Source organism: Pelobates fuscus, chromosome 6 (assembly GCF_036172605.1).
Source record: "Pelobates fuscus isolate aPelFus1 chromosome 6, aPelFus1.pri, whole genome shotgun sequence".
Taxonomy (NCBI): domain Eukaryota; kingdom Metazoa; phylum Chordata; class Amphibia; order Anura; family Pelobatidae; genus Pelobates; species Pelobates fuscus.
The window spans coordinates 266,956,996-266,971,130 of record NC_086322.1 but is presented as its reverse complement, the minus strand read 5'-3'; the positions used below and the strand labels follow the sequence as shown (position 1 = coordinate 266,971,130).

The following is a 14,135-nucleotide window of genomic DNA, read 5'->3' as shown; positions in this document are numbered from 1 at the left end:
TTTTCTCCTTATATTAACCTGAGATTCACATAGATGTGCATTCATTTCCTCTCAAACTCAAGGTTTATTAAAACGTTTACTTTGTAGCTTTTTTTTAAACTCACATCACAAAATACTCTCTCAATACTCTTAAGAGTTACAAACGGGTTCAGCCCCTGACTCTATTAAATGTCCATGCATGCTTAATTATAAATTAATGTCAGTTCTCTTACCCTTTGCTGTCAATTGGGTGGGAGCCCATAATCAGAGGTGCAATAGGAAGCTTGTAGGTAGCAGAAGTGGCCTCAATTGTGACAGATACATTCATACCAAGAGAACGAGGAACTGATCAAATAAAGAAGGTACATAAAACATTAGATTGCGGTAAAAGCTTAAAACTATGCATCATATACGTTCAGTTTCTACACATAAGTGGTGGAAATAAGCGCCTGCATCATGGGGTCAGAGAATTCTGGTATGGTCTCTTCTGCAGAAGGCGGCACTCACTTCATGTCCAGTACTTTCCTTTTGTCTTCCAAGATAGGCATTGTAAAGAAAGGGTACAGTGAACATGACTTCCTGGTGTTGAAGAGATGTACATCAGCTGACAACTCCTTATACTTCGGCCTTTCATGAAGGGACAGAGCCAATGCCCTATGGACTTAGTATAATATGTATACCCTGTACCACATCGATCATTCTTCCTGGTGCCACTTTGCATTTTTGGCCCAGCTTGCGACCTAACTCTCTGAATTACATAAATCATAAAGTGGTTTAAAAGCAACTTGGTCTCTTGGCTCACCATGTCCTTCGCTCAGTGTTATGGATGATCCTGTGATTTCATCTAACAAATCATATGGTGAGATATAGTACTTCAAATTCATGACATGACCTTTAAAACAATAGAGAAATAGGTTAGTGTCATGATGTTATGCATCATTTTGCATGTTGGTAACCCTAACTACCTGTTCAATCCAAGTGCTGAGATATTACCTCCACTTCTTGGGGTCAAGTACCCAACTGTGCCCTGCAGAATTTTGTCCAGCACGCTTGCATTTGTGGCCTGCCTATAAGAGACAAGTTTAGGATAACCATTATCTTTTTCAAACTGTTCGCGGTCTCCTGTGCTTACTTCCATTGATTATCACTGCAGTAGCAGATGTTACTGAAATTCACTGGATATCCTAATAAAATCTCAAAGATGAACTGTATCTGCATCTACTAACCAGTACATGGCAGCCATCTTTGTGAGGTCCAATTCCAATGACTGAAGGGCCAGGTAAACTTTTGTTTTCAGTTTGCTGTGAAGAGAAAGGATTTGGATAGCTTGGACAATTCTAAAATATTGCTGAAATATTAGTGATATCTTTGTTCAATCAATGAGTTCACCGTACTAAACACAACATGTTTAAATGACCACTGCATGCAGCAAGATTTCCCTGGTTAGAACATAAGATTTCTCAAAGGATTACATTGTGTTGGCATACATGAAAGGTTTGTTGCCAGAAGCACTCACATATCATCTCCTTGCACCTTGTACAGGTTGACAAGACCCTTTAAATGTTGTGAGAAATCGTCAAAGTTCTTCTCTCTGCAAGATAAAATAGAATGAAAGGTGATGAGACGTAGTACAACATTTGGCAAGACTTGATCCATTACCAATCTGCCATTTCAGCCACACTGACTTTGCGTTCTCATAGCTGAAATAGAAATTAAAATTGGTAATAGGTAAAATGAGCAAATAAAATGCAATAGTACATAAACTCTGCCCATTATTCCAATTGTTTTAGAATCCAGTAGATCACAGATGGTGGCATCATTCATGCAATTTGTTCCCTGTATTGATGTTTTTTTACAGAAGTAAGGCCCTGGAGTGTTAGTCTCACTAATCTGAGACAGAAACAAGACATGCATTTTTATTGACCAATATATTCATACATGGCAGTAAAAAGCAGACCACTACTGTTTCCGTAAGTTTTTAATCGCCCCCACCCCCTTATAATATTGTAAAGCGCTATGGAATATATTGGTGCTATATAAACGCTAATAATAATAATAATAATAATAATAATAATAATGTAGGTCTGTTTTTACAGCATGTATATAGACTGGCCTGCTTTTTAGTACTTTTCATGGAACTTCCTTGCGACTATAGGATATCAAATTTGTGCAGGCATCTCTTGTTTTTGTTTATCTTTTTAGCCTATACTTGCCCAGATTAAAAAGATACACACTAATGCAGGGGTTCTCAACCCAGTCCTCAAGGACCCCCTACCAGTATAGGATTTAGGGATTACCTGGGTGTGTCTAAGGTGTTTAGAAAAAAACAAAAACAAAAAAAACACACACACACACACCACCTTAGACCAGGGGTCCTCAAACTCTGCCCCCCCTAGATGTTGCTGAACTACAACTCCCATGATTCTCTGGCTATCCATGTAATTCAAAGAATCATGGGAGTTCTAGTTGAGCAACATCTGTGGGGGCCGGAGTTTGAGGATTTTTTTTTTTCTTCTAAACACCTTTGACACACCCAGGTAATCCATCAATCCTGGACTGGCAGGGGGTCCTTGAGGACTGAGTTGAGAACCCCTGCCTTGAGTTTTTTCAACAATTAATTAGTAACAGACTTTTTAAGCACCAAACAAATATTAATCAACATGCAAGACATTTTATACTCACTTAATCTGAGTTTCTGTTACAGTGGTAAAGATGCGGGACTGAATGCGGACATGCCTGCACTTGGCCAATGATGACCCTTTTAACTCAAACAGTACTTTAACATTTGGAACACTTAGATTAATTCTACACAAGTGCATGCGGCCAACAAACTTGGTTAAGAAAGACAGATCCATTAATACAAGAGGTTTTTGGTTACAGAAACGTTGCCAATGGGATTACCTTAACTGCTGGACCAGTTCTGGGCAGCTCTGCAGAGAAAGAAAAGCAAATAGTGAATTGTCACTCCTCTATTCCTGTGTTATGGAAATCGTTTTGGAAAAAAAAAAAAAAAAAAAGAGAGAGAGATTGCTAAGAACTGTAGACAAAAAGATTTTGCAAAAGGTCAGTCAGCAACTGGAAGATCCAGCAAGGTAAAGTCACGAATAAACATACTTGAGTCTTCCACTCCAGCCAGGAAGCAATTTGCTCCTCTTGTGATTTGACTGAAAATTATTATTTATTTAAAAAAAAAAAAATGCAGTTACATGAACTAAAAATGTTTTAACCAATTTTCTCCAAATAAAGGGAATGTACAATCTGTGAAAATACATTTTCTAAGGAGACACTGTAAAGCTTAAAGAAACACTCCATCACTATAACAGATGTATTACAAACTGTCCATGATACAAAGAAAGGGGGCAGGAGACTTTATGCCAGTACTATATACAATGAAGCCTCAACTAAGCATTTGAGTGCAATTCATAGATTTATTTCAGTTTAGAATTGCATGTGATAGGGCATTTGGCTTTTTAATAGGAATTTATTGTGATATCAAAGGTGCTGTGCACACTAAATTCCAATGGGATGGAATAGGGAACGTCTGTAGACCTGGTTTTCTCAAATTCAGAGGAGGCAAAATTTGCCAGCGCTGGCCCCACCTCCGATTCACCTCCTTGGCAGAGAAACAGATTTGACAATCTCAGTTAATCCAATGCTTTCTAAAAGGAAAGCATTGGATTGGATTGGCTGAGATAGTCAACTCTAGTGATCTCAGCCAAGGAGGCGGGGTGGAGCCAAATGCAGCGCTGGTCAATGAGCATCTCCTCATAGAGATGCATTGAATCAATGCATCTCTACGGGGAATGATCAGAGTTTTCACGAAGAACAAGGAAACGCTAACCCAGGAAGCACCTTTAGTGGCCGTCTGAGTGACTGCAATTGGAGGTGTTCCTGAAAAAGGCAGTGATTACATGAAAAGGTCTGCAGGGGCATACTCTACTCACCAGTACAACCACATTAAGCTATCCGAAGTTGCCTTTAATACGGCATGAAGTATCCATTTCAACTTCATTTTTCGAACAGCATGTAAATTTAGCTTTTTTTTTTTTTTTTTTTTTAAACATGGCTTGAACAGGCAAGGTTCGGTTGACCCTTTCATTAGGATGACAGATTTAAACATAAGGTGATGAAATCTGCACAGAAAAAAAATGTGTAATATCTTACTTGAGAACCTAACCGAGTCAGTGAACTTATTAATAAAACACAGAACTTAATACGCAGTATAAGTACATTGTTACAGTATGTATAAGTTATAGCAATGTTATTACTACACTGATCAGAGTTGTGTCTTATCTGTTTGGAACCATGAGTATTATTCTAACGACATACCATAGGATTTTCTCCCTGATGGGCCACAGTGACATCACATAACTGCCCTTCTGGATCTAGATGGACCTCCAAGTAGAACAAGTCAGAAGTAATATAAAACTCTGTGCCGTTGGGACTCAGATGCGATGCCAGGCTGGGCAGAAGAAAAAGAAAGTAGAAACACCATAAATTTCACAATATAAAGAACACAAAAAAAAAAAGCAAACATGTAGTATGTGCATCTATTAACTAGCTGGGACAGCCGATTCAATATACAGAGCACTTGCAGCATTCGCTCCAAACACTTACCCATTCTGTCTTGCTATGGACTCCAGCCGATCTGTCATGGCTGAAAGGGATGTGACTGAAAGAAATAAATATGCATTAAAGGGACACTCCAGACCCCTAAAGTGCTTTTGTAAATTATACAGGTTACACCCATTGGCTTTTCTAGAAAACAAAAGGTCCTTGTTTATTGTTTCGGTTAGCTTAATTGCACTGAACTCAAGCCCAGAGCACCTGCCTTGCACAGACTTCTCATTGAGATGCATTGGGAAGTCTGTCACTGGACAGACACAGAAAGGCTGGGCAGGGTTAGAAGAGGAGGGTTTGCAAAGACAGCAGACAAGATATCTGCAGTTTTCGCAAACTGTTTATAGCTATACCCAGATGAAAAAAGTTCTCAGTCGCGGCATATATACTAAAGAGTGATTTTCATTTATTTTGTATTGGGCAATGGAGTGTCCCGTTAAATAACAGCACTTTAAATTTCCTGTGTACAACAAATGACATAACTCTAGCTTCCATTAACTCCACTGAGCTAAACCCTGCAGTGCAAGGCCAGCTCATTGGTTGAGAGCGCCATCTAAATATTCTCAGCCAATAAGTGCAGCTCTGCATGGCAGTGCTTAGCTCAACTCTGCTAAGACCTAATGTGCAAAGCCTGCCCATTGGTTGAGATAGTCACCTAAGCGCCCTCAGACAATGATTGTGGCTCTGCACAGCCAACCTTAGCCCAGAGCAGGGGCATGCAGCAATGAGTGCAAAGCACATTTGCACTCAGTTGTTAAACGGTCTGATTACTTGCTCTGGAGGGTGCAAGGCACTCCTGCCACAATACCCACTGACACTTTAAATTGACATGTTTTACTGTTCGTTAATCACTATTACCAGACATGTAGGTTTTATTGAATCAAGGAGAATTAAGTGTTTTCCATATTATGCAGGTATTAAGGTGGGAAAAGCATAATCTAAATCAGGGGTGAACCAAATCTAGATCCCCAGAGGTTTTAAAACTACAGCTTGCACAATTATGGGAGTTGTAGTTCTACAACATCTTAGGATCTACCTTTTGAGCACCCCTGATCTAATAAACCTTATAATGCCTCTCCATTTTTTGGAGAAGTTTGGACTAAAAACAAAGAACTGGTCTCCATTGCACATTCATGTATGTCACAAACAATGCTAATTGGGGGTTAACAGAAATTAGAGCAAGGCTCCAGATTTCCACTCCCCAAGACTGGATGTGCAGGTTTTAATCTACCGGTACTCATGGCTTCACAATTAGATAGGAAAAAAAATACATAGAAGGTGGGAGTAGTTAGGCAAGACCTTTTGAGCACTCTATGTCAGGGAGAAAACTTACAGGCATCCGGACTATTTTCTGTGTCACCACTGTACCTTAGATATAATCGAGCACTGTGCTAGCTATTGCATTACTAATCAAACAAAATTAAACTTTTAGCATCTCTTTATTCCCGTGAATAAAAAAACCTTAAAGGGACACTATAGTCACCCAGACCACTTCAGTTAAATGAAGTGGTCTGGGTGCCAGGTCCCTCAGGTTTTATCCCTTCACATGTAAACATAACAGTTTCAAAGAAACTGCTATGTTTAAATAGCATGGTTAATCCAGCCTCTAGTGGCTGTCTTGCTGACAGCCGCTAGAGGCACTTCTGCGATGTTGGATGCGAAATTCGCATCCAACTTGCAGAACGTCCGTAGGAAAGCATTGAGAAATGCTTTTCTATGGACTGTTTGAATGCGCGCACGACTCTTGCCGTGCATGCGCATACCACTCCACTCCACTCGGGAGCTGACGTCGGCTGGGGAGGAGAGGTCACCAGCACCGAGGGAGCCCGGCGCTGGATTAAAGTAAGTAACTGAAGGGGTTTTAAGCCCTTCAGCGCCACGGAAGGGGGACCCTGAGTGTGAGGGCCCCACAAGGATGATATAGTGTCAGGAAAAAGAGTTTGTTTTCCTGACACTATAGTGATCCTTTATTACACAATCTGGCTAATCCACATATAATCTCTGAAATAGAAACAATGGTATATGCACATATAAAATTTGTAAAAAAAAACATTACTTCAAGTAAATCAGCAGCAAATATATTACAGCATGTACTATTTCAAAATAAATTAAATACTGTAATGTCCAAGAGTCCTTGGGTAGTTAGTAGGGGGGCAGTGGCGTACACACAATCCATGGGGCCCCGGTGCAAAACTGATCCAGTTCATTGTTCTTCGGCTAGAATACTCAGCCAGAACTTGCATGACAGGAGGACCGGGCGGTAAAGTCTCATTTAACTACTGTACACCAATGCTCATTTTGTGGTTTCTTGGAAACGAGTACCACAACACATTAATGTAAGGGTTCCTTTTGGAGGAGAGGGTTTTTTAAATCTACCAATAAATGGAGTGTTACGCTATGTGGATCTCTATGTATCTTTTTTTAAAGGTACTGTGAAAATTGTTGCAAACTGTGCACTCTGAGCCTGTGGATGCAAGCTGTGTGGCAACATCACCCCCTACTATTTACCCAAGTACTCTTGGACATTACAGTATGTAATTTATTTTGAAATAGTACATGCTGTGATATATATATGCTGCTGATTTTTAGGTGCATATACCATTGTTTCTATTTCAGAGATTATATGTATATTACCCGGATTGTGCAATTAAGTTTTTTTTTTCCCACTAGAAAGCGGACACCTTTATTGAATATTGTTGGACGTGAAATTTTAAGGGAGTTTCTTGTGTGTATAGCTGCTTTTTTATATTTTATTTTTAATTAAGTTTTATGCGCTTTCTTGTTTTTTGATATACATCTCTTTATTCCTCCTAAATTGTGCTTTAGGTTTACATTTATTGTCTGGATTTACCCATTTTTATGCAAAAAACGGGTTTGTGTATTGTTTAAAGCTATCTTTGCAAGGATTGCAATTGCCTGTTACCATCTGCTCTACTTTTATATCATGTCAATCCCTCTTCTTGACTTTCAATGAGCAATATCAGAAATTGTTTCCCCCCCCCCCTCCCCCCCACCACAGTTGAGGCACACCTTCTTCTACACCTGTATGTCCAAGGCTGCTGTCACTATTGGTTTTCTTTCAATGTAACCGTACACATTGTAAATCTGCAAATTTAATTACACAAATGTGGGTTCCAATTATCTACTGTAAAAGCTGCACACAGTATACAACCCTTCATTCTACTTGGCTGCTGTCCCCAAACACCCCTCAAGCCACATTCTTTACAATATTATCTTACTTATTTAATACCTTTGCCATTACAACATTTACACTTTCCTCTCAAACATTTCTCCAAACTAATCAAGGTTTCCGTATTGTTCTGCTGAATACACTAAGTATCTATTTTACCAGTACAAAAACAAAAAGTTTCTAATCTTACCTTTTATAGCCTTCTGGAGGGTCTCTAAGCAGTTTACAATCTGTTGGTTTCCTCCAGCAACCATCCCAGGTCGTTTCTCCTAAGAGGATTAGAGAGATGTAAAGAATCAATGATAGAGCTTCATATGACTCCCTATCTGAAGGGTACATCTTTAGAATAGTAGAAATAGTAGAAAAAAGAAAAAAAACTGCTGAAGTAACTCACAATCTGATATAAAATAGGAAGAGAGGGAAGGAAGAAAGGACCACTGCAAACGGATGACACCACCACAATTTCTGAAGACATGGGAAGAGTGAATGGTGTAAAATATTAACAATGCTCTAGCTTCATTCAAATGTCTCATTTTTTTCCTCCATGAAAGTGCAATAAAAAAAAAGTCAATCCCATGTGATTCTTTATAACAAAACAGGTTTGTAAATTCCCCTAAATTAACATCCAGCACATAGACAGATGGATCACATGAGCCAGATTCTCTTAGCTGAAATCTTGGGAGATTGAAGAACTGCCGAAATAACTGCAAATACCAAGTAATCACCAAGACCAAGTTTCACTATGGTTCCCAGATGGTATATGGAAACACCGAAATGTGCAATGAGCCATTTACTATTTAAAGCAGTTTGATAACACATTGAAGATGTGATTTATTTTGTTTTTTTGTATCCTGGGCACTAGATTCTATATATGTTAATGGAACACTATATGGTCAGGAATACAAACATACCCACTGGAAAAAAAGAATGAAAATGTATCTCTATTTCAGCAATGCACAGGTCAGCCGGTGCTGGCTCCGTCCCCTTGGCTGAGATCATCAAAACGGACGTTCTCAACTAATCCAATGCTTTCCGATAATGGCACGTGCGGCAAAATATGCCAATTAGCATCTCCTTATAGAGATGCAGTGACTCAATGCATCTCTATGGGGAAAGTTCAGCGTCTGCATGTAGCGTTTTGGAATCATCAGTTAAGTTCAAGTTATTTCGGCTATTTTTATTTTGTTTTCCTCCTTATATCTCCTGGATTCACGTGGAAGAAAAGCATTCAGTCCCCGAGATTCACCAATCCAATGCTTCTTACACAAGCACCGGATACATACCCAGAGTCCAGCATCAGAATACCGGTACTTTGTATGCCAACGCTGGACCTAAAGTAGATTCAATTCTCAAATCTATTTTAACCAGAAGCTCCTTGTAACCATCTTAAATAAGATCACTAGAGGTGTCGGAATGGCAAAACATAAACAGCGCTGTTTCTTAAAGAAATACTCAAGTCTTACAGTGTTATTCACTAAAGTGAGAATTCAAATGTCAAATTTGAGGCAAAAATGTAAAACATTCTCTAAGTCAGCTATGCTTCTACTTTAGCTATTTTGACCTAAAGTTTGAAATTCACTGAATTCTCACGTTAGTAATTAACCCTGTAGCACTTTAACAGCCACTCAAGTTGTAGATGTTCTATAAGGTAGCTTTCTACATTACTTCTGCTTCATGGTTACAGTCATGCTAATCTTATCTGATATATATTCAGCACATGAAAAGTTCCTAGGATAGCACAGGACAGAACTTTGCTTTTTTACTGTAGAACTCTGTACAAAAAAATAATGTCAAAGAATTAATACAGTGTTAGTTATGAAAGTGAGAGCTGTCAGGAATTCATAATGAATTTAAAATAAATGTCACATTTAAGAACAAAATAGCCAAAAACGGCTCATAGTCGACTACCTTGGCCTTTTATTTGAAATTCACCTTGAATTCCCATCAATTTTCACTTTTATAAAAAAAAACCTTGTATGTATTTATATGAAAATTAGAGATGGAATAAGATCAGAGTCTACATATAGCTTCCTCATACTATAACTATTTTCCTTTGACCAGATGTTTTTGTCTGCCCCCTCCCCATCCCATAGTAGTGCAGGTTCTCACCGTGGTTTGCCGAACTATCTTAATGGTCTCAGACCAGGGCCGGCTCTGGCTGTGCTTAGTATGAAGCCGCTCCATTAGGGTACTCATCTTGTCTTGGGTCTGGGAACCTAGAGGAAGAATGACAAGACAGAAAACATTTATCCAGCAGTAACATTACTTTCAGCTTCCAAAACATTCGGCGTAAAGAATACACAAGCAATGTACACCCTTAACGGAAGCGAATTAGGGATAACAATACACGAAAAGGACTTGGGAATTGTTATAGACAACAAACTATGCAACAATGAGCAATGTCAATCGGCAGTGGCCAAGGTCAATAAGGTATTGTCATGCATGAAAAAGGGCATTCATTCTCGAGACGAGAATATCATTTTGCCTCTTTAGAAATCACTGGTAAGACCACATATTGAATATGCTGTGCAATTTTGGGCAACTGTTCTAAAGAAGGATATTATGGCACAAGAAAAAGTGCAGAGGCGGGCTACAAATTAATAAAAGGAATGGAACACATCAGCTATGAAGAAAGGTTAACAAATGTAAACCTATTTAGTTTAGAAAAACGTCGCCTGAGAGGGGACATGATAACATTATACAAATATATTCGGGGCCAATACAAACCATTGTGTGGAAATCTATTCACAAACTGGACTTTACATAGGACACGAGGCCATGCGTTTAGACTGGAAGAAAGAAGATTTCGTCTAAGGCAAAGGAAAGTTTTTTTACTGTAAGAACAATCTGGATGTGGAATTCTCTGCCTGAAGAAGTGGTTTTATCAGAGTCCATACAGATGTTCAAACAGCTACTAGATGCATACTTGCAAAAACAGAATATTCAAGGATATAATCTTTCAATGTAGGGTAATAACTGCTTGATCCAAGGATAAATCTGACTGCCATTCTGGGGTCAAGAAGGAATTTGTTTCCTAGCTTGTTGCAAAATTGTGCTTCAAACTGGGTTTTTTTCGCCTTTCTTTTGGATCAACAGCAAAAAGCATGCGAGGAAGGCTGAACTTGATGGACGCAAGTCTCTTTTCAGCTATGTAACTATGTAACATTGACATATTCCTGTCCCCCACCTCCATCAATTTTCCATCCCTTCTCCTTTATTTATTCTTTAAAAGGCTTACTACTGTTCTCTAGGACAGGAAGGTATATTCTGAGACATCACAGTCGTTGTCGACTACATCAATCATTATGGGAAGCAAAGAAAAAAAAATCCATATCAGCTTGTCAACACAAATATGTTCTCTTTTCCCTCTAATATCCCCTTTATCTTGTCGCCATACACACAACTATTTTTCACACTTTCTTCTTTGCTTCAAAACACCAGCTCCCCATAATTCATTCTACATCTTCCAGTGATTAACTCTCTCCTTTCCTTTCTAAACCCAGTTCACCTATTTTGAACAGTAAGCAAACTCTTACATGATGGCAGTTTATTTCACAACTACAGTGAAGGATACAACTTGGAATAAAAGTGATTTTAATACTATCCATGCTGCTTTACCATATTTTATAAAGAAATGTAAAATAGTTTGGCATAGGCATTATATGGTAAAAAATGCTAAGCCATTTATGCTGCTTCTTGTCTAATTGCCTGAAAATTACAGATGGATTACATTAAATAATTGCAAAATTGTAACCCATAAAATTTGGTCTAAACATTGTGGAAAAAACAGTCTACAGTATGTTGTACCAAAAGATTGTCATCACTACTCTCCACCCATTCACCCTTCTACCCCAAAAGGACACCTCTCGGCTAAATTCCCCCTCAAAATGTATATATGGCATATTATCTCTTCTTCAAAGAACAATTTTGATCATTTTATGCATTGGAAGGTCCACATTGCCGCAGTGTTTGGGGGTCCCAATACATTAACTCTTGTGGGAATTCATTGAAACACTTGTTTTGGGGGGTCAGAAATAAATTTCAATGACTTTCAGCCATGAAACTGTTATATAAAAAATGGTCTGTTATGGTGGATTTGTGGAATATACACACCAATATCTGGTCAGAAGCTACTATGGCCAACGATTGTGTGTATAGTCTAGGGGTCGACCGATCTTAATTTTTAGAGCCGATACCGATAATCTGTGAACTTTCAGGCAGATAACTTACCGATATTCTGTACATTTACCATTTTGAAAAAATAAACTATTTCTAAAGGTAAATGCACAAAATATACATGACACATGTAGTGGATGCAGTGTGTTTAGACAGGGGAACTGTGTGTGTGTGTAGTGGATGCAGTGTGTATTTGTGTAGTGTGTATATAATGAAGGCAGAGTGTGTTTGTGTAGTGTGTATAGTGAACAGTGTTTGTGTAGTGTGTATAGTGAACACAGTGTTTGTGTAGTGTACATATAATGAATTCAGAGTGTGTATAATGAATGTGGTGTATGTAAAGTGAATGCAGTGTGTTTGTGAAGTGTGTGTTTCTGCAGTGTGTATATAATGCACTGTGTGTGTTTGTGTATAGTGAATGCAGTGTGTTCATATAATGCAGTGTGTGTTTATATATAATGCAGTGTGTTTGTGTAGCGTGCATTATATAAACACTATATAATGAGTTGATGCTCTATCCAGGGCTAAGTCACGGGTAGATGCCCATGGGGTGGGTGCAGGTAGATGGGGTGGGTACAGGTTAGGGTAGATGCCCTTTGGGCAGGTTGGGGTAGATGCCCATGGGGTAGGTTGGGGTAGATGCCCATGGGGTATGTAAGGGCAGGTTGGGGTAGATGCCCATGGGGCAGGTTGGGGTAGATGCCCATGGGGTATGTAAGGGCAGGCGAGACGCCCCACGGGGCAGGTTAGGGGAGACGCCCCACGGGGCAGGTTAGGGGAGATGCCCATGGAATATGTAAGGGGAGATGCCCATGGGGTAGGTTAGGGTAGGAGTCCCAGCTGTTGCAGTGATATAGATTCTATTATGCTCTGCATGGCTCACGGTACTTAAAGCACCATGGTGGTAGTATTGCAGCCGTGGCTGGGGGTGGTATCGGAGCCGTGGCTGGGGGTGGTATCGGAGCCGTGGCTGGTGGGGGTGGTATCGGAGCCGTGGCTGGTGGGGGTGGTATCGGAGCCGTGGCTGGTGGGGGTGGTATTGGAGCCGTGGCTGGTGGGGGTGGTATTGGAGCCGTGGCTGGTGGTGGAACTCCCAGTATCTCCTTTATCCCACCAATAAGATGGCGGCGGTGCATCAGTGTATCCCATTACCCCGCTCTAGCGCTCCGTTAAGCTGCCGTTACCTCACATAGGATCCGCTCCTTCCTCCCGGCTGCTCCCCGGACCCGGAAACCCTCTAACTCAAAAGCGCAGCCGCAACGGCTTCAAAACTACGGCACCCGGGCTCTCGCGAGACTTCCCGAACGCCCACCCCGCAAACTCCCGCGAGACTGGCTAGGCGCCATCCCCGTCACCATAGCAACCAGACAGCGCTAACCGGTCAGGCAGTGAGTGACGCACACAGCCCAATACGGAAACCAGCCATCCGCGAGCCGAGAGTTTTTTTTGTTTTATTTTTAATAACGTAACGGCTGGAAAGGAGGAAAATTTAAAAAAAAAAAAAAAATGCGTGTTAACGGTTAGCCTCGCACGTTCACACGTGACGTCATTCTCGTGCGACGTACTTTACATCCTGGCGCGCCTCCAGGATTCTGGTTTAAAGGCGGCGCCGGTTTGTGACGTCACGGAGCGCGACCGCAGGGCTGGCCAATAGGCTGCCAGTTTCAGTGCTGAATAGCTCTCTTGGCTGCAGTACACATTTCATTAGAAATTAGGTTAACCCCTTCATGACTAAATCACAAAAAATTCTGTATAGGACAAATATTTGACCTTTTGTGTCGCAGCAGAAACATAGCAATGATCCACAGAAAGTAATTAACAGCAGTTGTCAAAAGAGTGTGTTGTTATTATTTATATAGCGCCAACAAATTCCACAGCGCTGTACAATAAATGGACTAACAGATACATCATTGTAACCAGACGAGTTTGACGCACAGGAACAGAGGGGTTGAGGACCCTGCAAATAAGCTTACATGCTAGAGCAGTGTTCCCCAACCCCCGGGCCGCGGACCGGTACCGGTCCGTGGATCAAACGGTACCGGGCCGCCCAGGGGTGTGGGGTGTGCGAGCCTGCCGGCTAATGCAGGGCTGGCATTGCCCAAGTGCCAGCCCAGCAATGTGCCTGCGGACCGGAGGGGAGATCAGAGATCTCCCTCCCCGGTCTGCAGGC

At 40.6% G+C, this 14,135-nt stretch overlaps 1 protein-coding gene across 2 annotated transcripts in view; it reads right to left on the bottom strand.

Annotated features, from left to right (window-relative positions):
• Nucleotides 1-13,224, bottom strand: part of MED1 (mediator complex subunit 1) — a 39,560-nt gene extending 26,336 nt beyond the window's left edge. For both annotated transcript variants that reach the window (XM_063459099.1, XM_063459100.1), the window contains exons 1-11: nt 13,150-13,224; nt 9,899-10,005; nt 7,980-8,058; nt 4,597-4,651; nt 4,309-4,441; nt 2,881-2,909; nt 1,496-1,570; nt 1,206-1,280; nt 973-1,046; nt 782-871; nt 213-324 (exon numbers count right to left, since the gene is read on the bottom strand). In XM_063459099.1, the coding sequence (XP_063315169.1) occupies nt 213-324; nt 782-871; nt 973-1,046; nt 1,206-1,280; nt 1,496-1,570; nt 2,881-2,909; nt 4,309-4,441; nt 4,597-4,651; nt 7,980-8,058; nt 9,899-9,985 (809 nt within the window). In that variant the 5' untranslated portion in view covers nt 9,986-10,005; nt 13,150-13,224. The remainder of the gene's footprint in view (nt 1-212; nt 325-781; nt 872-972; nt 1,047-1,205; nt 1,281-1,495; nt 1,571-2,880; nt 2,910-4,308; nt 4,442-4,596; nt 4,652-7,979; nt 8,059-9,898; nt 10,006-13,149) is intronic.
• Nucleotides 13,225-14,135: the final 911 nt, after the last annotated feature.